Here is a 24,166-nt window from a genome sequence, read left to right as displayed (position 1 = left end):
GGAAAGGTTCAGGATAAAATCTGGTAGGGCCCGAAAAGGGAGCGAGGGAGAAGGAGAAGGGGGAAAGGGGGGGAATGGAGGGGAGAGGGAAGGGCCAGCATTCCCATGATACTGTCTTACAAAATGCAGAAACTGTACTTACGCTTTTCGGTGTTTTGCCAGCATCTTCCCTAATAACCTACACTATCTAAAACGCTAACTCTAAAAAATAACAACAAACAAACAAACAAACACCCAAATCCTATATCTAATATGAAACTTTAAAATGAAAACTATATACAGAATAAAAGCTTAAAACAAGATAAAAAGATAAACAACAAACACCTATTCTCCTAAATTTTAAAATTCAAACAACTATAGAATAAACAAACAAGAATTAAGAAAATGTATAAACAAACAAAACCTACAGCTACAACTATCTAATAAAAAATCCAAACAACCACACGCCAAACACAACAAACCAGAACAATAAACACTCAAAAAAAAACTCTCTACACCACCACCGCCACCAATCCACCAACGCCACCAATCCGCCAACCCTCCACCACCGTCTCTCCGTCGCCTTTCAAAAAAGTGTTACCAACGGTCACCAACGGACCAAGGGCCCAGAGCTCCAGCAGGGGGCGATGTCACAAAGGAGGGCCGGTCCCTGTCGCTTAGCAACCAGGTGCCTCCACCTGGCGGGGGGGGGGGAACAGACTGCAGGGCTTGAGAGGCAGACCTGGAAGCCTGAGACCCTGGAGAGCTGCTGCGAGGCAGTGGTGGCAGAAGAACATGCAGCGGGTCATCTGACCCCCTGAAGAAAAGCAGAGAGGTTTCAGTGCCGCTCAGGGCTGAACCCTAAAGCACCTTCTGAGGCTGCTCTCAGATATCAGAAACACACTTTCGGGCCAAACTACACCCTGTGTTGCTTATGGGTCTGCCCCAGCTCTTGTCCAACAGACACGCGTAGGGAGCTCCGTGCTCTCAACTTAACTCCCAGTCATGTGCAGGCCCTGTTCGGACTGGGACTGTGGCAGGTGAGGAGAAGGGCTGAAGGCTTTCCCCTGCATCATCTTCCCAAGCTAAGATGGCCCCAGAGAGCCATCATTTTCCCTGCTGGGAAAACTCAAGTGCGAATTGCTGTACTCCCAAGGTTTCCCAACTCGGTTTGTTTATTGTCAGAACAAGCCAGGAAGTCCCTGTCCATCGGTGACCCATTACACACACCACAGAGACACAACACTTCCTGGCATGGAACCAAGAGCTCTTTCTTGTGACATCCACATTCTTGTGACAACCACTGTGGGTCGTTCTCTTCCCTACAACCCACGATTAAACTGCAGTTAAGCATCTCAGTTTGTAGGCAAGAGAACAGTACATCATTTTACCTGGTTTGGTTTTCATGACCAACTTCCTTCTCCACGCTGCATTTGAAGGGGGTGAAACGGAGCATCCGGGCCTGAGATTTTTCTTGGCTTGTTACCATCACAAAACAAGATCCCTTTTGTTTGTGATGTCTAAATGCCACCTGAGTAGCAAAATAAGTAGGAGGTAAGCCAATGGCAAGAGTAACTCATCTTGCAAAACTGGTCTCCTCTCGATGCAGAACGTTGCTTAGCGCATAGCTATAGTGCATGGCATGTTCCCAGTGCTGCCTCCGCTTGTTAGATGAGTGTGACTGAAAGTCAGTGGCAGAGACTCTCTGAGGCTAGGACTTGGCCAGCGTGGCATAGAGTTTAGAGTGCTGGACTAGGCCCTGGGCAGCTTAGGTTAAGATCCCCCCTTGCCATGAAACACAAGTGGGCTCGTCACTCTCTCTCAGTCTCACCCACCTCGCAGGGTTGTTGTGAGGGTGAAACGGAGCAGTGGAAAGCACACATCCCCAGATGCTGCTCTGATCCTTCTGCAGGAAGGGCGGGATAGCATTGTGCCTAGCCAACCCATGCACGCTTTCTGCCCCCAACCCTGTGTGCTTCAGAGGGTGTTGAAAGCACAGAAGGATCACATGCCCCCCTGGCCTTTGCAGTACGACGCCTCTGGATGGGCCAGGCCTGGTACCCAGGGATCACTGGTTGATTTGCTTCGTTTATACCCTGCCTTTCTCCCCAATGGGGACGCAAACCGGCTGACCTCATTTCCCTCCTTGTTATCCTCCCAACAACCCTGTGAGGATGGTTGCCGGATCCCTCGCTACCTCCAGTTTTGGCAAATCCAGTTTTGACACCACCTCCAGTTTTCACCAGAAGTGCCTTCAGCGTGCCAGCATGACATCAGCCCTTTAGCCCCACCACCCACATGCTCCTGGGGTTTCTGCCTGTGGCCTGTGAGGGAGGTTGGGCTGAGGGCGTGTGACTGGCTCGATGTCACCCCGCAAGCTTCTACGGTGGAGCAGGGACTGGAACCCAGGTCTTGCAGATCCTGCTCCAATACTCTCAATCACAACACTACGCTGGCTCTGTGTGTTTCTTCGGCATCTCTTAACCCCACCCTTCCTCCAAGGAGCTGAGGGCAGCAGGCATCATACTCCTGGCCTCGGTTTTAGCCTCACAACCACCCTGTGAGGTTACCCTCACAGGCAGAGAGGAAGTGGCCTGAGGTCACCCAATCAGCTTCATGGCGGAGCAGGGATTTGAACCTGGATCTCGCAGGTTTTAGTCTGACTCTAGCCACTAGGCCATGCCAGCTACAACAGGAGCCTGCCCTTCTGCCACTAGCTGGTTAACAGAACAACACTTGCCAGAGCTGCTGGGGTGGGGTGGGGGGCTGGGAAGACAAAATCCGGGGTCCAGAATCAGCAGGAAGGCCCCGAGCAGCATCCAGCCCCACGCCTTTCCCTTTTGGTGCAGTTCTGGCTGCAGCCACTAGAGGCGCAGGGAAGTCTGAGCACAGGAAAAGGCACTCTGGCTATGGGGTGGAGACCAGTGGTTCTCAACCTTTTTCCCACCGTGGCCCCCTTCTGACCTTGTTTCCTTCCTGTGGCCCCCCTGCCTACCAGTAAGAAGGGAACTATTTAAATGTTTTGTTTGTAAACAGCCAAGTAACAAAGAAGCATAAACAGCCACACGAAATGCACACATGCAGAAACTGAAATTTACAAAAATAGCCCGCAAAAAATAAACAACAATGTTCACATACAAGGGAGAACAAAGCCTCTACCACCGTAGCACGAGATTACAGCGATACAAAAATCCACAGTTGCAAACGATGCACAGAAGTGCAATGAAGAAAGTCAGGTGTTAGGTTTTCATGTGTTTCTGTTTTCTTCACTTCTCACTTCCCTCTGTGGCCCCCTAGTCTCGTGCCATGGCCCCCCATTTACGCAGTTTTCACCTGTGGCCCCCTTGGAAAGTACTGGGGGGGGCATATGGCCCCAGGTTGAGAACCACTGGGCTAGACTCGCCCTTCTGCAAGACTGAAGCGAAGTGGTGCTTAGCCTGTTGCAGCCACATCAAACTTCCTTTCTCTCTGTTTTCCTTAGTTTCTCTCCCTCCTTCCCACTATTTTCTCATTCATTTCTCTCTGCCTCCAAATAATTTTTTTGTCTCTCCCCACCCTCCTCCAAATTTACTTTCAAAGTCTCAACTCCTTCGCAGTCCTATCCTGTTTGGCAATAGAATGTACTTAACAGTACATTTTATGAACAGAGGCGGGGGAGGTAATATTTCCTCATGATCTAACAAAGTAGTAAAAGGATTCTCCCCCCCTCCCCACTTTACCTGGATGGTAATGGCACATTAATCCATTTTAGTGGGTATTTGTGTGGAGCAGCACAGACTGATGCCAAGTGTGGGTTGTGGCTTTGCTGGAGATTGAGGGGAGGAGCCAAGGGAGGGGCAGAGTCTCAGTGGGGTCTAGTTAGGGTTGCCAGGTCCCTCTCCGCAACCGGCGGGAGGTTTTGGGGCGGAACCTGAGGAGGGTGGGGTTTGGGGAGGGGAGGGACCAATGCCATAGAGTCCAATTGCCCAAACGGCCATTTTCTCCAGGTGAACTGATCTCTATTGGCTGGAGGTCAGTCGTAATAGCAGGAGATCGCCAGCTAGTAACTGGAGGTTTAATTATCACAAAATTCCACTAGTGGTGCTGGTATAGTTATTTCAAAAGTAATACAGCACACTTGCTCAACTCTTATTCCAAAAATAATAATAATAAATAAACCAATCTTTTCAGTCCACAATCTTTGTCTGTTATTTGTCAATAAGTTTGAAGCACAACAGTGTTCACATTACATCTCCAATCATATATACTTATAGATGAAAAAAAGCAAAACAAAACACAAGGAAAAACCTTTTTGGTTATTATGTTATTTTTCAATGAAACCACAACACACTTCCTATATCATATACATGTAAATCAAATCAACAAAATATAACCCAAATATTCCAGCCTGTTTTATATCCGGAGGACACGTCCTTATTACACCTGGTATCCTTCAGGATAAAGTTCATTTTTTTCAACATTTTGGATGAATTAGATAAGAGTTAGCAACCTTGTTGCAACCCCGTGCTCAGGGACACAAAGTTCATTTAGCACTAGTATACATTGTCTGCAATCCACAAAGGAAATTGACATGTACAACTTGCAATTCATGAATGAATGAAACTGACAACCTGTTACTGTTGTGGAATCTCCAGACGGGAACCTTTAGAATTATAACGGACAGACTGATAAAGGACAGATTGGAATATTTGGGTTATATTTTGTTGATTTGATTTACATGTATATGATATTGGAAGTGTAACATTAACACTGCTGTGTTGTGGTTTCATTGAAAAATAACATAATAACCAAAAAGGTTTTTCCTTGTGTTTTGTTTTGCTTTGTTTCATCTATATGATTGGAAGTGTAATGTGAACACTGTTGTGCTTTGGACTTATTGACAAATAACAGACAAAGATTGTGGTCTGAAAAGATTTGTTTGTTTGTTTTTTTCTTGGAATAAGAGTTGAGCAAGTGTGCTGTATTACTTTTGAAGTACCTGGAGGTTGGCAACCCTATGTCTAGTGCTATAGAGTGCACCCTTCAAAACAGCCATTTCCTCCATGGGAGCTGATCTCTGTTGTCTGGAGATCAGTTGTAATTCTGGGAGATCTCCAGGCCCCACCTGGAGGTTGGCAACCCTAAACAGAAGTTAGAACTCCCAGTCCAGGCACTGGGTTGTTATCATTATTGTGTGGGTGGAATATCTAATAGCTCTTTTTAAAGGCTGCTTCGCTATTTGACAAAGGGCATAATCTTTTTTAATGTCACTTAAAATTCAGTTTATTACAAATGTCATAACCAGTCTCTTTTCCCAGTGGGTACCCAAAGCTGCATTGTTCTGTCCCCCATTGTATCCTTAAGACAACCCTGGGAGGTGGGTCTGGCTGGGAACGTGCCACCCAGCAACCTTCTAAGGTGGATTGGGGACCTGACTGAGAGACATGTGTCTGGTTCCGTCAAAGCTTTCTTGTTACATGTTGCCTATCGTGGAGATAACCTGGTCTAGGATGTTCCAGTTTCCTTCATTTTTGGCACTGCAACTTCCATCATCGTTCTTGTTATATATGTATATAGTTAGGCGATATGAAGGGGGAACTTAGGAGCTTGAGTCCTGAATGAAGGATCCTAAGTCCTGCACGTGCCATTGGCCCAAACCGGCATGCGCCATTGGCCCTAAGCCGGCACACGCCATTGGTGACCCGGGGTTGTTTCCCCCCCATCACGTATCGGGGGGGAGTGGCCGCTGGCGGCCATGGGGGCATATAAGCAGGGCCGTTTGTACTGTGTTCTTCTGTTCTGTACTACAATAAACGCGTTGTGTTGGAACTCCGTCTCGACCTCATGTGTCCTCCCCACGCGGACTTAACAGTGGCTACGAAGGCTGGTAGGCAGTCCGGTTCTCTTGCTGAGATCACACTCGCTGAACTCACCTTCGACGTTCCGCGACCTCTCAGTACCCGGTAGGCAGTCCGTCTCACCTTTCTGAAATCCTCACGACACACCAGAGACGCAACACCTCGCTACAATGGCCACCAGAGGCTCGATGGAAGCGTTCGACTCCGCCAGCCCCAGCGAGTGGGAGAGCTACGCTGACCGGGTGACATTCTTCATGGACGCCAACGACATCACGGATCCCAGCAAGCAGCGCTCGCTCTTCCTCAGCATGTGCGGTCTGCGGACCTTCCAACTCGCCCAGTCCCTGCTGGCTCCCGCAAAGCTCTGCGATACGCCATTGAAGGACATTATGGCCGTGCTGGGGAACCACTTCACACCCCAGCCCATGCGGCTCACTCTCCGCCTGCCGTTCCATCTCCGGGACTAGGAACCCAGAGGGTCTGTCGCCGCGTACCTTGCAGCCCTCCACTGGACTGCCCATTTCTGCGACTTCCCGGACCTTGATGGCACGCTGCTTGACCGCTTTGTCTTCGGCCTGAGGAGCGAGAAGGTGCGCCACAGACTCATTGCACGAAAGGACATCTCCCTAATGGTGGCCGTTGAGGAGGCCATGGCGGCTGAGTCCTCCACGCGGGCTGACCATCTGGGTGACCAGGCCTCCGGGCCTCCTCCATCTACTCTGGCTCCCGTCCACCACGAGAGCATCAGAGACGATGACGTTGAGGACAAGGCCCACAAGATGGCCGCTCGGGGGCACCGGTCGCGGGGCCCAATGGCTCGCCTGTGCGCCAGCTGCGGTGAAGCCCACTACCACCGAAATTGCCATTTCCGCGACACGGAGTGCCGGGGCTGCGGCAAGGCGGGCCACATTGCCAAGGCCTGCCACTCCGCAAAGAAGGGATGTCCACCCGGCTCCGGCAAGAAAGATGGCATCGCCCAACCTGTCCACGACATGGCCGACGGTGACCGTCCTTCGCCTTGTCACTGCTGCCACAATGCCCAGAGCATCCACCTCCACAAGGTCCACGGTGTGGAGAAGGTCTCCGTCTCCGTCGAGATCGAGGGCGCCCCCTGCGAGATGAAGGTTGACTCGGGCTCGGCCCTCTCCATTATCTCACTGGACACCTTCCGCGACCTTGGGCGCCGTGCCACCCTCCCCAAGTTGCAGCCGACCGGCATCACCATTTAAGACTACCAGCGACGTCGGGTGCCAGTCCGGGGAGTCGCCCACATGAACATCCATTTCCAGCAGCGTTCCAGCCACCTCCGCCTCATCGTGGTCGAAGGGCCCCGCGCCAGCCTCCTGGGCCTCGAGTGGTTCCCGGCCCTTGGGATCCACCTCGCGGGCATCCACCGCATCAGCCAACCTGCCCTCGATGCTGTCTGGTCAGATTTTGAGGACATCTGGAAGGGCCCGTTTGGCTGCTACAAGGGGCCACTTGTCCGACTGCACGTCGACCCCGCCGCCATCCCCATCCGCCTCAAACCACGCTGGTTCACCTTCGCACTCAAGGACCAGATCGACGCCGAGCTTGACCCCCTCATCACTCAGGGCGTCCTGGTGCCTGTGCCCAATGCACAGTGGGAGACCCCGATAGTGACACCACTGAAGGCCAACGGGGATGTCCGCATCTGCACGGGCTACAAGTGTACTGTGTACCCTGTGCCGGTCGTCAGCCACCTCCTGGCTTCCCTCGCCGGGGGCCAGGTGTTCGCAAAGCTGGACCTCGCCCAGGCTTACCAACAGCTCCCTGTTGACTCTGAGTTGGCCGAGGCGCAGACAATCGTCACCCACCAGGGTGCCTTCCGGGTGACTCGTCTGCAGTTTGGAGTCAGCACTGCCCCGGGCATCTTCCAGAACCTGATGGAAGACCTCCTCAAGAGCTTGCCTGGCATCGTTCCATACTTTGACGACGTCCTGGTCGCCGCCGGCTTCAAGGGGGAGCTTCTGGAGCGCGTCTGCCGGGTGCTCAGCCGATTCCAGGATGCCGGCCTCACAATAAAGCGGGAGAAATGCCAGCTGGGCCTGCTGCAAGTGGAGTTCCTGGGCTACTTGATCAACACAGACGGCATCCACCCCATGCCCAACAAGATCATGGCCATCTGCAGCGCCCCTCCGCCCCAGTGCAAGCAGGAACTCCAATCGTTCCTGGGTCTCCTCAATTTCTACCATGCCTTTTTGCCCAACAAGGTGTCGGTAGCAGAGCCACTTCACCGCCTGCTCGACAAGGCCTCCCCGTGGTCCTGGGGCACGACGCAGCAGCAGGCATTCGAAGCGGCCAAGGGTCTTCTCGTCGAGCCTGCTCGTCCACTTCGACGAGCGCCTGCCGGTGGTGTTGACTTGCAATGCTTCTCCCTCCGGCATCGGAGCTGTCCTCAACCACCGGATGCCAGATGGTCGGGAGGTCCCGATTGCTTTCTACTCCTGGGCTCTCTCCACGGCAGAGCGCAACTACGCCCAGATAGACCGGGAGGCCCTCGCCGTCTTGGCCGGTGTGAAGAAATTTCACAATTACGTTTACGGCCGGCCGTTCGAGATCGTCACCGACCACAAGCCGCTCCTGGGCCTCTTCGTTCCGGACTGGCAGACTCCGCAGATCCTGTCCCATGCTCTGCTGGTCGATCTTCCTGAAAGCCTACGACTTCAGGCTCCTGCATCGACCCGGGAAGAGCATCGCGAATGCGGACGCCCTCAGCCACCTGCGGCTCAAGGGTCCCGGCCCCGATCCCTCCCCAGCCCACAATGTGCTCCTGATTGAGACCCTGCCGGAACCGCCCCTGGATGCCATGGACATCGCCCCCTACACGGCTAAGGACCGGACCCTTGCCCGGGTTCTGAACTAGGTGGGGAAGGGGTGGCCGGCGACCTGGCCGGACAGGGAGTTCATGCCGTTCGCCACCTGCCAACACGAGCTGTCCCTGTACAAGGGCTGCCTGCTCTGGGGGAACCGGGTCATAGTCCCAGCCAAGCTCTGCACAAGGGTCCTGGAGGCTCTACACACCTGCCACCCAGGCATTGTGCGCATGAAGACGCTGGCGAGGAGCTATGTGTGGTGGCCGGGCATTGACTCCTGCCAGGAGTCCCAACCTGAGATGCCGCGCGCACCTACCCAGTGCTGGGAGTCAACGCACATGCCCTGGTCCCACATCCACATCGACTTCACGGGACCATTTCAGGGCAGGACATTCCTAGTCGTAGTGGACTCCTTCTCGAAATGGCTGGAGGTAGTAGCCGTCTCCTCCATGACTGCCCAGGTAGTCGTTTGGGTGCTGCGGCAGCTCTTCGCAACGCATGGGTTGCCAGACACGGTGGTCTCGGGCAATGGGGCACAATTCACGTCGGCGGAATTTCAAGAGTTCATGGCGAACAACTTGATTCGTCACATGACCTCCGCTTCATTCCACCCTGCCACCAACGGCCAGGCCGAGCGCATGGTCCGCACAACCAAGGACACATTGGGCCGCATCATTGAGGGAGACTGGGACGCGAAGCTGGTGAACTTCCTCCTGAACCAGCATGTCACTCCCAACTCCGCAACCGGCAAGAGCCCCGCCAAGCTCCTCATGGGCCGCCGGCCAAAGACCGCACTCAACCAGCTGCACCCAGACCTGGCACCAGAGTGCCCGATCCACAGGGACGCGACTGCCACCCCGAGGGTCGTCGAGCAGGACAACCCGGTCTATGCCTGCAATTACAGGGCGGGACCAGCCTGGATTCCGGCCACGGTCCAAGAAGCCACAGGCCCAGTAACATACCAGGTTGCCACCCCCGAGGGTCACGTCTTAAGGCAGCAGATGAACTAGCTGCACCGCCGCCCGGATGACGCACCCGACCTCGCCACCGCCTCAGAAGCCCCTGCGTCCTCCAGAGCTCCAGAGCCAGTAGAAGCAGTGGAGACCGAACGGGCCGAGGAGCGACCGCCAGCCTGCGCCTCCGAGGAACAGCCAGACTACTCCTTTCCCACCACAAGCGCAACCGAACCAACCACCACTCAAGCAGCAGCTCCCGTGCCAGCGACGCCTGTTCCAGCGCCACGCTGGTCGCAACAGGTATGAACACGACCAAGCCACCTCAAAGACTTTGTGTGCTCTTGTAGTGTTCAGACTTAGGGGGGAAAGGTGTTATGTATATATATAGTTAAGTTCCTAAGATCTCCCTGCATATCGCCTGAGTCCTGAACGAAGGATCCTAAGTCCTGCACGCGCCATTGGCCCTAAGCCGGCACGCGCCATTGGTGACCCGGGGGTGTTCCCCCCCATCACGGATCGGAGGGAGTGGCTGCGGGCGGCCAGGGGGCATATAAGCAGGGCCGTTTGCACTGTGTTCTTTAGTTCTGTTCTGTACTACAATAAATGTGTTGTGTTGGAACTCCGTCTCGACCTCATGTGTCCTCCCCACGCGGACTTAACAGTTCTGGTGGCCCGTTTTCAAAGGTGTCATGTTATTTTCTGATGAGTTATGCCTGCCACAAACAGAGACCCTTAGTTTCCATTGCAAATAACATGGGGGGGAGGGGAATGTCTCACCCAGGCCAGAATATTCCCATGCCTTTTGATTTTGCCCCTAAACTCCCACCAGCTCCCTGAAGCTGTTGGCCAATTTTGCGTCTCCTGGCTTTATTATCTGAGGAGTTATGAGTGCCATAAATGGACAGATCGACAGGCTGATTCTTTTACTACTATAGAGTCACGGTAACAGCAAGCAAAGGGATTTGTTTTGTTATGATATTTGGTTGGGATCAGGGTCATATGGGGGGGGGGCAGGTGGAATCTTTGTCTTGCGGCCCGTGGTGTCTCTTTGCAGCCCTGCTTGTGGCTTTTATTAGCATTCTAAAACACAATCTTCTAGTTAGGCTAGGGTTGCCAGACTCCAGGTGGGGCCTGGAGATCCCATAGAATTAGAATTGTTTTCCAGACAACAGAGATTAGTTCCGCTGGAGAAAATGGCTGCGTTGAAGGGTGGACTCTATGACATTGTATCTCCCCCTGAGGTCATGCCCTCCTGAAACCACTCCCTCCCCTGGCTCCACCCCCAAAATCTCCAGGTATTTCCCAACTCAGAGTTGGCAACCCTAAATCCCATTCAGTGTAATGGAGTTTATTCCAGTGAAATGTGTGCTCATTGCAACCTACCTCCCCTTTCTTCCAAGGGTTTGGGTCCTGCATCATCTCCCCTACTGTGTGCTGGTATCTCACTGTGTGCATGCAGGTAGCACGCATAAATCTGACACATCATGTGCATGGCAACTCAGGTCGGCACCGCCACTTCTCCGCCTCTCTCTCTCTCTCTCTCCCCCACAGGCATTCATGGAAGAAGTGAAGTCTCGCGGCCCGTACATTTACTCTGTCCTGGAATCGGCTCAGGCCTTCCTCACTCAGCACCCATTTGAAGAAGCAGAGGAATCCAGTCCCAACAATAAAGGTTTGCCATCCTGCCCTCCCTTCTCTGTCCCCCAGCTACCACCACGTGGCCATTTACAGCAGCCTCTGCAGGATTCCTGCCTGGCTGGAGCCCCGAAAGGCTGCCAGCTCGATGCATCTGCTAAGATATCTTTGCTCCCATGTTGGCCTCCTGACTTCCCTTGTCACCTTGGAAAGATCTCATAATCCCTCCATGCCCTGGATTTCCCATGAGCGTATTACAGATTATTATCCTGCCCTTCAAGGGGATATTGCACTGTTAGCCTTATTTAGGGATGATGCTTTGAAAAATGCATCTGGGGCAAAACTACTGATGATGTGTACAGGTGATTTCTTTGAAGGGTCTGGTTCAAACCATGTTCTGGGTGCTTCAAAAGCTTATTGTTCACCAGTGAGAAGGGGAAGGGCAAAGCCCAATGGTAGACTCTGCGTGCAGATAGGTCACACCCCTGGGTGACCTTGGGCTAGTCACACTCTCTCAGCTTCACCTGCCTCACAGGGTGTCTGTTGTGGGGAGGGGAAGGGAAGCTGATTGTAAGCTGGTTTGATTCTTCCTTAAGTGGTAGAGAAAGTCAGCATATAAAAACCAACCCTCCTCCTCCTTCTTAGTGTGTGCACTTAGAACACACCCCAGAAGCCAAAGATTCCTTGGCGGAGCTAGGAGAGGGCCCTGGCTGATGAAGAGGTTTTTTCAGCCCTTGGTTCACAATGTGTACAGCCTGGGTTGCCAACAGTCCTGGAGGGAAATGCCCTGTCCCTTTAGCAGAGGAATGTTATTTACCAGGAGAGGTTATTCACCTCCTTCACCTCCAGGTGAAGTTATCCACCTCCTCTGGGCATAGAACAGGGGTCACAGGGTGAGTGGGACGGGGAGTAGGTGTGAATTTCCTGTCTTGTGCAAGGGGCTGGACTAGATGACCCTTGAGGTCCCTTCCAGCTCTGTGTTTCTATGCCATGAAAAAACTTCAACTGCCCATTGCCATACATTAAGACTCTATTCAAGTGGCAGGGGATTTTTCTCCAGGACTGTTGGCAACCCTCTGTACAACAGCCATGCAGACCAGCAAATCAGATGCCGGCTCATCTTTCAGTCTTGTCCCTTCTCTTTGAAGCTGGTTGTCCACCTTCTTTGTTAAAAAGGGACACATGCCTTAGTCCGTTGATATTGTCTTTTTTTTTTTAAGAAGCAATCATTTTTTAAAATGGTCCCAGAACTCTGATGTTTGTCTGGAAGGAGATATGTTGGTGATGTCACACATGCTGGTCCCTCAACATCTGCCTGAGCTGGATTCCCCCCTTCCTTTCAAAGTGCAGTGAACTTGCAGCAAACTTGCAGAATAAATTCTCCAGAATATGTCCCAGGACAGAAAACATAACACGGGCTCCTCAAACTAAGGGCTTTTCTGCACATTCAGCTGACTCCTGATTTTCTTGGCAGTTGATCCACCAGTGTAGGAATCCTCTTGGGCAGGGTTCTTCTGCATGACTGCCCTCCCTCTGCATTTTTACATTTATGGAGTCAGTTTATTTCCTTCCACCCATGCCTTAAATTATCAGGATTTTCACAGAAGGGTGCTGTCATCCCTGGTGGTGTCACAGCATCCTCCTTTTCATTTTTTATGCATGTTTATATTGATATAAAAATATAATGGCTGCAGGTTCTCTGCATTCCCAGCTTTCATTTTTTTAAAAAGGTAAGTCTCCATCCTCTTCCCTCATAGAGTTATGCCTTTTTCCTTATCAATATTTTAGTGTCCTCTTTAAAAAAAACTTGTTTTTACAGTGCGGGGGAGAAGAGGGGGGGTGGTTTGACAATGACGCCAGTCCGGGAAAACTGGGCCAGAAGTGGGCAGAACAAAGAAAACCAACAGAAACGTTTTGCATGAGGAAAAGGGTGGCTCAAAATTGGCTCCGAGAAAAAGTTAGGGGTAAAAGTGGTCTCAAAAGAACCTGGGGGGAAAAACAGGAATAAAACAAAAAACCTGAAGAGAAAATTAAAGGCACAAAAATGTGTGTGGCAATCAGGGGATAAACCAAAGCAGTATGGGACCAGAACCGATGAAAACACCTGTGTAGAAAAGCCCGAAGTGGGTTAGACCCACTGGCCACTCCCACTGGTATCTCCTTTCCACTGTGGTCCCTTCTCATGTTGTTCCTCAGGGTTTCCTCTTCCCCAATATCAGCATTTTGTGGAGATCAGCAGGCTGCACTGGGAATGGGGAGGCAGGAAAATTGAATTCTGCTGATGTAAAATTTAGCCTGGATCCAACCCAGTGTGTCTTTACCATGAAACAGACTTGCAACCAATTTGGGCTTGTTGTGTAAATGGGGTCTACAGAAGAAGCCCTTCTACATGGAGCACTCATGTGCTGGCAACCAGAATCCACTGTCTGTGGGAAAGAAACTTATGCCTGCGGTACTTTGGCTGCAACCAGAATGGAGCTGAAATGAGCCATGGTACACATGAGGCGTTAATTCTTCATTTCCCTTCCATCTCCTCATCCTTCCTCTTCCTCCATCAACTTGCCTTCACACACACCCTCACGCTTCTCTCTACCCTCCCCAAAGCTCCTCCTCCTCCTCCTCCCAGTGAAGTCGCACCTCCCAGGGTCCAGGGTCCTCACCCTCGTTGCTGCTCCCTTTGCAGATGCCTCCCCAAGACACCGCATCCAGAACGTCAGCCGTTTTGTGTGGAAGCAGGCGACCGTCGCCAGTGAACTGTGGGAGAAGCTCACCGCCCGCTGCGTCGACCAGCACCGCCACATCGAGCGGACCCTGGAGCAGCTGCTGGAGATCAAGGGCACCATGGAAGAGCTCAGCGCCACCCTCGACCAAGCGGAGAGCGTGCGAGAGACGTGGGAACCCATCGGCGACCTCTTCATTGACTCGTTGCCAGAACACATCCAGGCCACCAAGGTAACCTTGATTCAGGGGCCTGGACTCAAGCGCAAGGATTAGCAGGAGGGAGGCAGATGGGAGATGCCTCCATATGTCACTGTGCCAAATACATGAATATTTGAAGCTGCCTTGTGCTGATTTTAACTATTGGTCCACTCTACCTGGCTCTCCAGGGTCGTTCCTAGACCTTCTATGTGAGATCCTTAAATGTCAGGGACCAAACTGGGAACCTTAAGATAGTAATGGAGACTCTGGCTGCAATCCTAAACAGGTCTACTTAGAAGAAATCTCCATTATGGGCTTTACTCCCAGGAAAGTGTTCTTAGAATTGCACCCTTCGTTAGATAAGAACTATGTTTTATATTGTCTTGGTTTGCAAAAAATGAAAGTGAAACAGACCTATGTTAGCAGAGATGAGAGTTTAATTTTAGAGAACATAGTAGTGGTAGAAATGAAGGAGGATTAACTGGGTGATGTTTTCTAGTGGTTAAACAGGGGTGTTGCTCCCCCTGCCTTTAACAAAGTCCCATCTCTAGGTGGTTAAAAAAACTGGATCATGAAGTTTTATCCTATTAGTTCTTCAGTTCCTGCACACATGGTTCGCTCCACATGGAGATACATTGCACACTTCCTTGTATTTCCATACTGAAGCAGCATAAGTCATTGATTGTATTCCTCTCCCTGGCTGCCCACATCCTGTGTCTTGTCCTTTGGGGCGGGACCCAGCTGTTTCAAGAGGAGCTCTCCCCGATGAAAGATGGAGTGAAGCTTGTGAACGACCTGGCTCATCAGCTGGCTATCTCAGATGTGCACTTGTCCATGGAGAACTCTCGCGCCCTGGAACAGATCAACACCCGCTGGAAACAGCTGCAGGTGAGGAAGGGCAGTGGGGCAGCTTGAGAACAGGGGAAGGGGGATCAGTCTAGTTCCAGAGGCTCAGAAAAGGCTGGGTTGGGCTGGCTGTCTTGTGAAAAGCAACCACCAGTTATGTCCATTAACGCATGAAGGGAAGCAGAATGGGGTGGCTGTTCTGAATAGCCATAATGTCAGGGCTTTGGCCTGGTCTCGCTTCCCAGGGCCTCTCTGGTGTTTGTGCTTTCGGTTTAGCCTGGCCAAGCACCTGGGCCATGTTGTGTCTTCAATCGTGGGAATCCTTATCTCCGTCGTTGCTGGGCAACGCCGGCCCGGGACCTCAGAAGAAGTGCTTATAGTTTAGTAAACTTTCCTGGGAAAGTATTGCCTGCTTTGCTACGCCTGTGAGCGGTCTTAGCCTGCTTGTCTTTGAATAAAGTGTTTTGCTTCAGACCACACTTGTCTGAGTGAGTCCTTTGCATAGATCGAGAGACCTGAGCTTGACACATATCCTGGTTTCCTTAACCCTGGTCCTGTTGTCACTGGAGTTGAAGATACCATTGCTGGTTTTGCGGGAGGGCTGCTGCAAGCTGCATGCTGTTGCTGCAGCGTACGTTTAGAGTAGCACCAGTCAGCATCACGCCATCATGTCTATGAGCAAGGAGCCCACAGAATGACTATACTCAGTAGAGAAAACCATTTTCTGGAAGTACCTTAAGGTTTGTAGAGGTAGATTGATCAAGCTGAACACAGGTGAGGCATGTGTCTTGCTCTCCTCCTCTCCCAAACTTCAGGCAACTTGCCTACCTTCAAAAAAGAACCTCCATTTATCTGTTCCTCCAGGGTGTTAAAAAGAGAACGGAAATGTTTTAACAGCAGTTCCAAAGTGGGCAGGAACTGTCAGCGACGTTAGTCGACTGGGGTCACCAACATATCCTTTGTCGTACCGTCTCCATTTGCATTGCAACAGTGCAATCCTGCCTAGGCTGAAATGCTACCTGCTTTCCCCACTTTGTTTGATGTTTCCAATCCCCACTTAGGTCTCCGTCAATGACCGGCTGAAGCACCTCCAGGATGCCCACCGGGACTTTGGGCCAGGATCGCAGCACTTCCTGTCAAGTAGGTGACCCAGGTTGCCAACCTAATGGATTGTCATTTGGGAGGGGAGAGGTGTTCTGTGGATATTTTCAGGCCTAGGTAGACAATGGATTGAGGTGGTAGAATTCTGAGGTAGTACAGGGGGGAAATACCACTTCAGGCTGCAGGGAGAATTTTTCCCCCCAACTTTTTATTTTAGAATTTTTAACAACACTCTCCCCAATACAGTGACACATAAATTAGAGCATGTCAGTTCAGCAGAGTGAAATAACTAGTTTGTTTATATTATGACGGGATTGGATTGACGAGTATGGATTTTAAGATTTTGGGGAGAAGAGTAGTACTGAGAGAACGAAGAATGTCTCATAAACAGTAAACATTTGACTGTATTGAAGCAAAACGTTTGACTGTATTGAAGCCAAAGCACCTGATAAATACATATGGAACTGTTCCATATGGAACAGTTTTAGAGGGGTTAACAAAGTTATATTTTCCCCTGTTCCACTTAGTCCAGAAAAGGAAAGGGATGCCATTTTAATACTCCCCAAAGTATGAAAAATCCCTCACTGTATTAAAAAAATAAAAATAAGGAGAGACGTTCTAACCCAGTTGACTCCCTGCTGTGCCAGTGTTGTACTGTCAACAAACATTTTGAATGTAGAAGAACATTCAAAAACTTGTGCCCCCCAACGCTATCTGACATGATACTGTCCATTCCACCACATCATTCTCTACATCTGCGGGAACACATCTTTCCTGTTTTGAACTGCCAGTTTGGTGCTGGGTTGGGGCAAACATACTTCATGGACCATCTCTCCCCACATCTCCCCAGGCATCAGTTATGGTCCTCTGGCTACCACCTTCTAATTGTCCCCCAACTTATCATCTACAGAGTCCATTTCCCCCCATTAATGGCTCTCACTGGGCAGAATGGGCTCGCTGAAGAAGTGAGGAAAGGCTGTTGTAGATGCAGCCATTTTAGAAGGAGGGGTTAGCTGGGTTTTATTATATTATGCATGGTCCTGATTTAGAATTGAAAGCCACCTTGAGCCACAAGTGAAAGGCAGGGTATGCATATTTTAATAAACAAACAAACAAACAAACGTATAGAGCTAGCATCCAGATCAGGAGCAGAAGAAACACGCAGGTCATCTTATTGATCATCTTTCTCTCTCTTTTTCCCTTTACAGCCTCAGTCCAGGTCCCCTGGGAAAGAGCAATTTCTCCCAATAAAGTCCCATACTACATCAAGTGAGTGTCCAGCTGTGGCAGAAATAGCTTCCAGTCTGTCACACCCATTCTTGTTGTTGAGTTTCCTTGCCCTTTTGCAGAATCCAAAGTTTCTTTTTCCTGTTGCACTCAGTAAGATTTTAAGTCCTCAGTAGTGTGTTCTATAAGTTGGGAACGCCCAGAGGCACGGCAAGCCCTTGGTATTTCTTGAGCCCCTGTAGGGCTTTATTTCAAGGGTGCCCGACTTTCTTGAGCCTGCAGGCAAATAGAAAATGGCTGTCAGAAGGGGTGGGGCTAACCACCGAATGTCAGGGAGTGAGGTTATGCATAACTCTAGTAGTCATTCTTCAAAATTTCAGGCAGAAGCTGTGCTTAAGATGCCTTTTAAAAGGAACATACTGTTTAAAAATATTTTCTTACTTACACACAGTTTGCCTTCAGTCACAGAGTGAAGATCCTTGTGCTGTGGTGGCACCTGCTACCAAAGTAATTTTTTTAAAGATCCGCACAACCAACCAGATCTCTAGTGGCCAATCAGGCAAAAGCCCCAGCCCCCCTTTTTCTAAAAAGGCACCGAGAACGGGTGGGGACCACTGCTTTATTTCATAGGTGGTCTTGAACCCCTGTCAATATTACCTTTATGGTTGAAGCGTCTTCCAGATGCCGTGGTATCTACCATCAGGTCTGAATGTTCATCCTTGCTCCCCCCACCACTTCCATCTGCACATGGATTTCCCAGGACATTTCTGTCCCTCCATATCTCAGAGGATACATCTATGCAAATACATAGATCTATGCAAGCTGTAAAATATTTCTCTGACTGCAAGCGCCATATACATGGCCATCAATTGCTTAACCCTCCTCTGTCCACCTGGGTTCTTTTTTCAGCCACCAAGCACAGACAACATGCTGGGACCACCCCAAGATGACAGAGCTGTACCAAACACTGGGTAAGAAGAACCTGACCTTTTAGGGATCCTCTTAGGGCACGGCTGGTACAGAGAGACCGAAGCTGCTGTGCTGGATATGGTGGAGCCTTTGGAGTTTGCTGTTCTCCTTTGCTTTGGAGAAAGAGAGGGAGAGAGAGACACACACATCCTCATGCATATGGAGGAATATCCCCATTGGCCGTACTCACACTCCCTGCTATAGTTTCCTCTGTTATTTTCAGCTATGTATTCTTTTGAGGAGCCCCGTGGCGAAGAGTGGTAAGCTGCAGTACTGCAGTCGAAGCTCTGCTCACGGCCTGAGTTCGATCCTGACAGAAGTTGGTTTCAGGTAGCTGGCTCAAGGTTGACTCTGCTATCCATCCTTCCGAGATCAGGAAAATGAGCACCCGGCTTGCTGAGGGTAAAGTGTAGACGACTGGGGAAGGCAATGGCAAACCACCCCGTAACACGGTCTGCCTAGTAAACGTCGTGATATGACATCATTCCATGGGTCAGGAATGGCCTGGTGTTTGCACAGGGGACTACCTTTACCTTTACTATTTTGAGAGAGCATTGTACCATACTCTCCTTCCATTCCTGACTAGAGACCACCTTAATAACCTGGGACCCACCCAGGTGAATGTAGTCCATCATTCGAGTGGCGGCCAGCACAATAACCCTGATTTTACTTACGGGTGGTGGAAAGTGCCATTAAGTCACAGCTGACTTATGGCGACCCTGTGGGGTTTTCAAGGCAAGAGATGTTCAGTGGTGGTTTGCCATTGCCTTCCTCACCATCATGACCCTGGTATTCCTTGGAGGTCTCCTATCCAAATACTAGCCAGGACCAACCCTGCTTAGCTTCCGAGATCTGTTGAGATCGGGTTAGCGTGGGCTAGCCTATCTAGGAAGAAAATACTGTATGCGCAAACACACATGAATTCATGCATGTGAGTGCACATGCGCACAGGTTTTTAGTCCTAGGCAGTTAGCAAATTCAAGCTTATTGCAAGTGCAAGCATTCATGCGCACACACGGCAGGTATGATGTAGGCTTCCTACTCATGGCCGATGGTCTGCATTTGGCTTGGCTGATCACCTTGGGTAAATTTCTATGGAGGATGCAAACTCGGTGGTTCCTTTTCTCTCTCCCATGCTTTCCCTCCCAGCGGATCTGAACAACATCAAGTTCTCTGCTTATCGTACAGCCATGAAGTTGCGCCGTGTGCAGAAAGCTCTGAGATGTAAGTCCCACGTTCCTCTCTTCTACTCCTTTTGAGCAGCTCTGTTCTGTTCCTGGGCTGGAATTGGGGCCAGTCTGCACCATCGCTGAACTGGAAATACTGTGTACATGGAGGAGCAGAACAACCTGTACAAAAGCAAGACAGCCATACCCATCCCCGGGGGGGGGGAGGGGAACAAAAAGTGTGTATCCAGAAGTGCTGTGGAAAATCAGGTTATCTTCCAAATTCACCTGATACGTTACTCTTTTTAAAGAGTATTCTTACCACAGCTTCCATAAAAAGTAAGTTCTCTTCCTTTTCCTTCCTTCTAGACACAGAGAGAAAATGCATGTGCTCATGCCCTTGATTTCGGCCATTCTTTGGCTTTAAAGGAGGGTGGTAGGATCTCAGAAATGTGAGAAACTTTGCATAGGGATATACATTTGTACACCTACCTCATACATGACCTAATGCTCAGATCTGGGACTGCCCCACCATGCATACAATATTTCTGGTTCAGAAATGGCATGAATCAGCCCTAAATTCCTCTGATTACTGGATGGGTGGTCCTACAAGGTAATGAGGGGGAGGTACTCTGCAGTGTCCTGGCACCAACAGAATCCACTCCCCTAGTGACTTGAAGGTCAACCCAGAAGCAATTGGGAACATCTCCTGGACTTGCTAGGCAACCACAGTATCTTCCTTCTCCCCAGGACTAGCATAAGAGCCAACTGGAGGTTTACAGCACAACCTGTAGAACTGATTTCCAAATGCAAGATGGTAATTGGATAGTACCGAAGATATGGTTTTGCTTTGTCCTACATTGTACTCATACCTGTTCTTCAGGATTAAATACTTTTGTTCCTGTTTGTCACAGGAGCTTGAAAACCCTCCTCTGTTCTTGCAACTGCTCTGTAATGGTTGGTTTTCTTTCGTTCATCTCTCCCAATGGTTTGGGCTGTCTTTGTCTCTGGCCCACACCCCAGTGGACATGGTGACCCTTCCCACCGCCTTGGAGGTCTTCACGGAACATGAGCTGCAGTCCAGCGACCATGTGATGGACGTGGTCGAGGTGATTCACTGCCTGACCGCCCTCTACGAGCGGCTGGAGGAGGAGAGGGGCATCCTCGTGAATGTCCCCCTCTGTGTGGACATGACCCTCAACTGGCTGCTCAATGTTTTTGACAGGTAGAGTCCCTAAGCCTGGGTGGTGTAGTGGTTTGCGTGTCAGACTAGGATCTGGGAGACTAGGATCTCTGCCATGGAAGCTTGATGACTTCGGGCCAGTCGCAGACTCTAGCATAACCCATCTCACAGTGTCGTTGTGAGGGTAAAATGGCGGAAAGGAGAACAATCGAAGCCCCTTGGGATCTAATGGGGGGAAAGACAGAGTATAAATGAAGTCAATAAATAAATAAGTAGAGTCATGCTACACCAGAACAAAGGACCATCTATTACAGCCCTCTGTTCCCAAAAATGGTTGGTTGGTTGGTTGGTTCAGTTATGTTTACATCCTCCTTTTCAGACGAGTGTTTCCCAAGTAAGGGGAGGGGCCGTGACTCAGAGGTAGAGTACCTGCATTGCATGCAGAAGGTCCCAGGTTCAATCCCCAGCATCTCCACTTAAAAGGAGGTAGGAAAGACCTCTGCCTGAGACCTTGGAGAGCTGCTACCAGTCAAAATAGCCATTGCTGATCTTGACAGACCAATGGACTGACTCAAGTATAAGGCAGCTTCATATGAGTTCACAATCAGCCAGATGTTTCTGAGATGTTCACAAGTGGGGCATGATAGTGATGGTATTCTAATTTTTGTCCCAAGCATCTGGTTGTTGGAGATAGACTGTCCCTGGACATGAAGGTTCTATTAAGCCTTTTGCCCCAGGCCACAAAATTTCTTCTTGCATCTCTGTAGAAGTTCCCAGTGATGGAGCTGGGATGAAGTTCTAGTTGCATTGATTTGATAATGCATTGAAGAAACCAGTTAATTACAGGCAAGCGGACCAAATCTGTGATACCTGAAGCTAAATTTGTTGAGCCTCTGGCCCTGTATTGTGGCCAGCTTGGGGTTTGACAACCCGTTTTGCAAGTAGGAAAACCGAGTGTGTGAAGCTCCTTGTAGGTTGCCTTCATGGATACTGAGCTTGGATCACAAGTTGTTTAGCCTGGTCTAGGATGTGATTAGATTCTAAATGCAGTTTGTGAAAGAAACCCCTACAGAGCCTCCCTAGCTGGGCACAGATGGAGCATTTGCCAACCAAACCGCCAACTATTTTCCACCTTTTCCTTTCCAGCGGACGCAGCGGGAAGATGCGGGCGCTCTCCTTCAAGACGGGCATAGCATGTCTGTGTGGCACGGAGGTGAAGGAAAAATTCCAGTGTGAGTCACCCAAGAGGGAAGATAGGAATTGCTTGACTAACAAAGCGGGAGTGGGAGGCTTCTAGATTTAGCAAGGAGGGGACTGCAGCTGTGGTACGACTCATAGACCTATGTTGCACACCCCTTCCAGTATTTCTCAGGTGGAAATAGGAGCACCCTTCTCTACTGATGATGCCTCTGCTCTTTTTTTCACGTGTGAGATAGCACAGCATTTAAAGTGAATGGCAGAATCCAGTGCACCACCAATCTGGGTTCCCTTCCCAGGTCTCTTTTGCTTCCCTACTTTGAATGATAATAAATGCATTTCTCTCCTTCGCTGCAGGGTGATTCTGCCTGTATATGTGTCAAAGTCACATAGGCTTTTTCTGGATTAAAAGGGCTTTTAAAATTTTTTTGCTGTGTGTTTACAGAGAGCAGTTGTAAGTTTTCCTACTGTGACGCTAGCTCTGCTTTCTCCCACATCTTTGCTCCTCTACTGACATACATCTACAAAGTGTTTTTTTCTGTGTGTTTATAAAAGTGCCAATGCTTATATATAATATTGCACTGAATCCCACCAGTTCCCCCTTCAGTACTTGGGAGAGGTCCAATCAGTCCCACCGTAAAGAAAAGCCCTGTTTGTATGTATGCATGTCTGTGTGAGTGTGTGAGAGAGAAAGAATCCAGACTTTGTCCCCCATTTTTGGGATGGCTTTTAAATAATATTTTTCCAGGCTCCTGACGTGTTTATGCAATTAGCTATTTATCAGACTCCCTGGAAAAAAAAAGCCAATCTGTTTTTGGTTTGTCTTTTCATTGCAACATGGCTGGGGAGAGAGGGGGAGGGAGTTGGCTTTGATTGTTTCAAGGCCCAACCAATCAGCACTCTACACAACCAACCTGTTCCTGAGTTCCATTCAGTCCGGAAGTTTATACATCTGTCCACAACATCATGGAGTTCTATAACAACAGTTAAGAATGATGCTTCACCGCCTTCTTACACAACTTGTGTATTCCTATCAATGTTTGTGTTTCTCATCCCAATTGAAGACTGCTGTCTGAGCATCTCTCCTCTGTCTCTCTCCACCCCTCTCCATTTCCTTTTTTCGTGGTTTCCTCCTGCCCTTCAGACCTTTTCGGCCAAATGGCAAACACCAGCGGACTGTGTGATCAGCGGCATCTCGGCCTCTTGCTCCACGAAGCCATCCAGGTTCCACGGCAGCTGGGAGAGGTGGCGGCCTTTGGAGGAAGCAACGTGGAGCCCAGCGTCCGCAGCTGTTTCCGCTTCGTAAGTGCCGTTGGATGGATGCTTCACCCACCTCCATGCTCCTGAAAGAATCCCTCGGTGAAAAGCACTGTGGGTGCTGCCATGTTGGAAACGTGAGGCCAGCTGCACTGTTCCATAGGTGCCCTTCATCTGTTTCCCCAATGGCATGGGAGCTGCTTCTCCATGGTTTCATCCCATGCGTCTTTCTTTGGAAGGCCTGTCTGCAGAAGGGCAGTGGTGTCACCTGGCCAAGATCAAGGGCAGCACTCCAAAGGGAAGGACCCATGCGACCCATTTCACTCATATGGTCACATGGTCACACAAAGCTGCCTTATACTGAATCAGACCCCTGATCCATCAAAGTATGTATTGTGTACTCAGACCGGCAGCGGCTCTCCAGGGTTTCAACCAGAGGTCTTTCACATCACCTGCCTGCCTAGTCCCTTTAACTGAAGATGTCGGGGATTGAGCCTGGGCACTTCTGCATGCCAAGCAGATGCTCTACCACTGATCCACGGCCCCTCCACTCACATGGTGCCAGGCTTTGAAATGTTAAAAGAAAGCCAAAGTTCAGTGGCACCTTAAAGACTGTGGGCGAAAACGCATGGTCGCTTTATCCTCCTTTAATCCCTGTTTCAGCCAGGATTCAGCCAGGATCGGGCGCATGCGTTTAGCCTAATGTGCATTCGATCCTGGCTAAAACAGGGATTAAAGGAGGATAAAGCAACCATGCGTTTTCGCCCTGTGTGTGTATAAAGTTCCGTCAAGTCGCCAGCGACTCATGGCAACCCCTTATGGGGTTTTCAAGGCAAGAGACTAACAGGTGGTTTGCCAGTGCCTTGCTCTGCACAGCAACCCTGGACTTTGTTGGTGATCTCCCATCCAAATACTTTGGGGAAGGGACGTGGCTCAGTGGTAGAGCATCTGCTTGCCATGCAGAAGGTCCCAGGATCAATCCTCGGCATCTCCAGTTAAAGGGACTAGGCAAGTATGTGATGTGAAAGACCTCAGCCTAAGACCTTGGAGAGCCGCTGCC

At 50.2% G+C, this 24,166-nt stretch overlaps 2 protein-coding genes across 2 annotated transcripts in view; one reads left to right on the top strand and one right to left on the bottom strand.

Annotated features, from left to right (window-relative positions):
- TAF7L (TATA-box binding protein associated factor 7 like) overlaps window positions 1–24,166 on the bottom strand; it is a 94,963-nt gene that overhangs the window by 4,160 nt on the left and 66,637 nt on the right. The gene's annotated exons all lie outside the window — the stretch shown is intronic.
- Window positions 1–24,166, top strand: part of DRP2 (dystrophin related protein 2) — a 75,339-nt gene that overhangs the window by 40,042 nt on the left and 11,131 nt on the right. Inside the window, exons 4-13 of the mRNA XM_056859743.1 lie at window positions 11,158–11,278; window positions 13,925–14,193; window positions 14,902–15,048; window positions 16,068–16,146; window positions 17,316–17,376; window positions 18,244–18,305; window positions 19,453–19,527; window positions 20,493–20,694; window positions 21,799–21,884; window positions 22,994–23,151. Of these exons, the coding sequence (XP_056715721.1) occupies window positions 11,158–11,278; window positions 13,925–14,193; window positions 14,902–15,048; window positions 16,068–16,146; window positions 17,316–17,376; window positions 18,244–18,305; window positions 19,453–19,527; window positions 20,493–20,694; window positions 21,799–21,884; window positions 22,994–23,151 (1,260 nt within the window). The remainder of the gene's footprint in view (window positions 1–11,157; window positions 11,279–13,924; window positions 14,194–14,901; window positions 15,049–16,067; window positions 16,147–17,315; window positions 17,377–18,243; window positions 18,306–19,452; window positions 19,528–20,492; window positions 20,695–21,798; window positions 21,885–22,993; window positions 23,152–24,166) is intronic.

Source organism: Euleptes europaea, chromosome 13 (genome assembly GCF_029931775.1).
Source record: "Euleptes europaea isolate rEulEur1 chromosome 13, rEulEur1.hap1, whole genome shotgun sequence".
In the NCBI taxonomy this organism is placed as follows: domain Eukaryota; kingdom Metazoa; phylum Chordata; class Lepidosauria; order Squamata; family Sphaerodactylidae; genus Euleptes; species Euleptes europaea.
The sequence above is the reverse complement of the archived record's forward strand: the minus strand, read 5'-3'. Positions and strand labels throughout refer to the sequence as shown.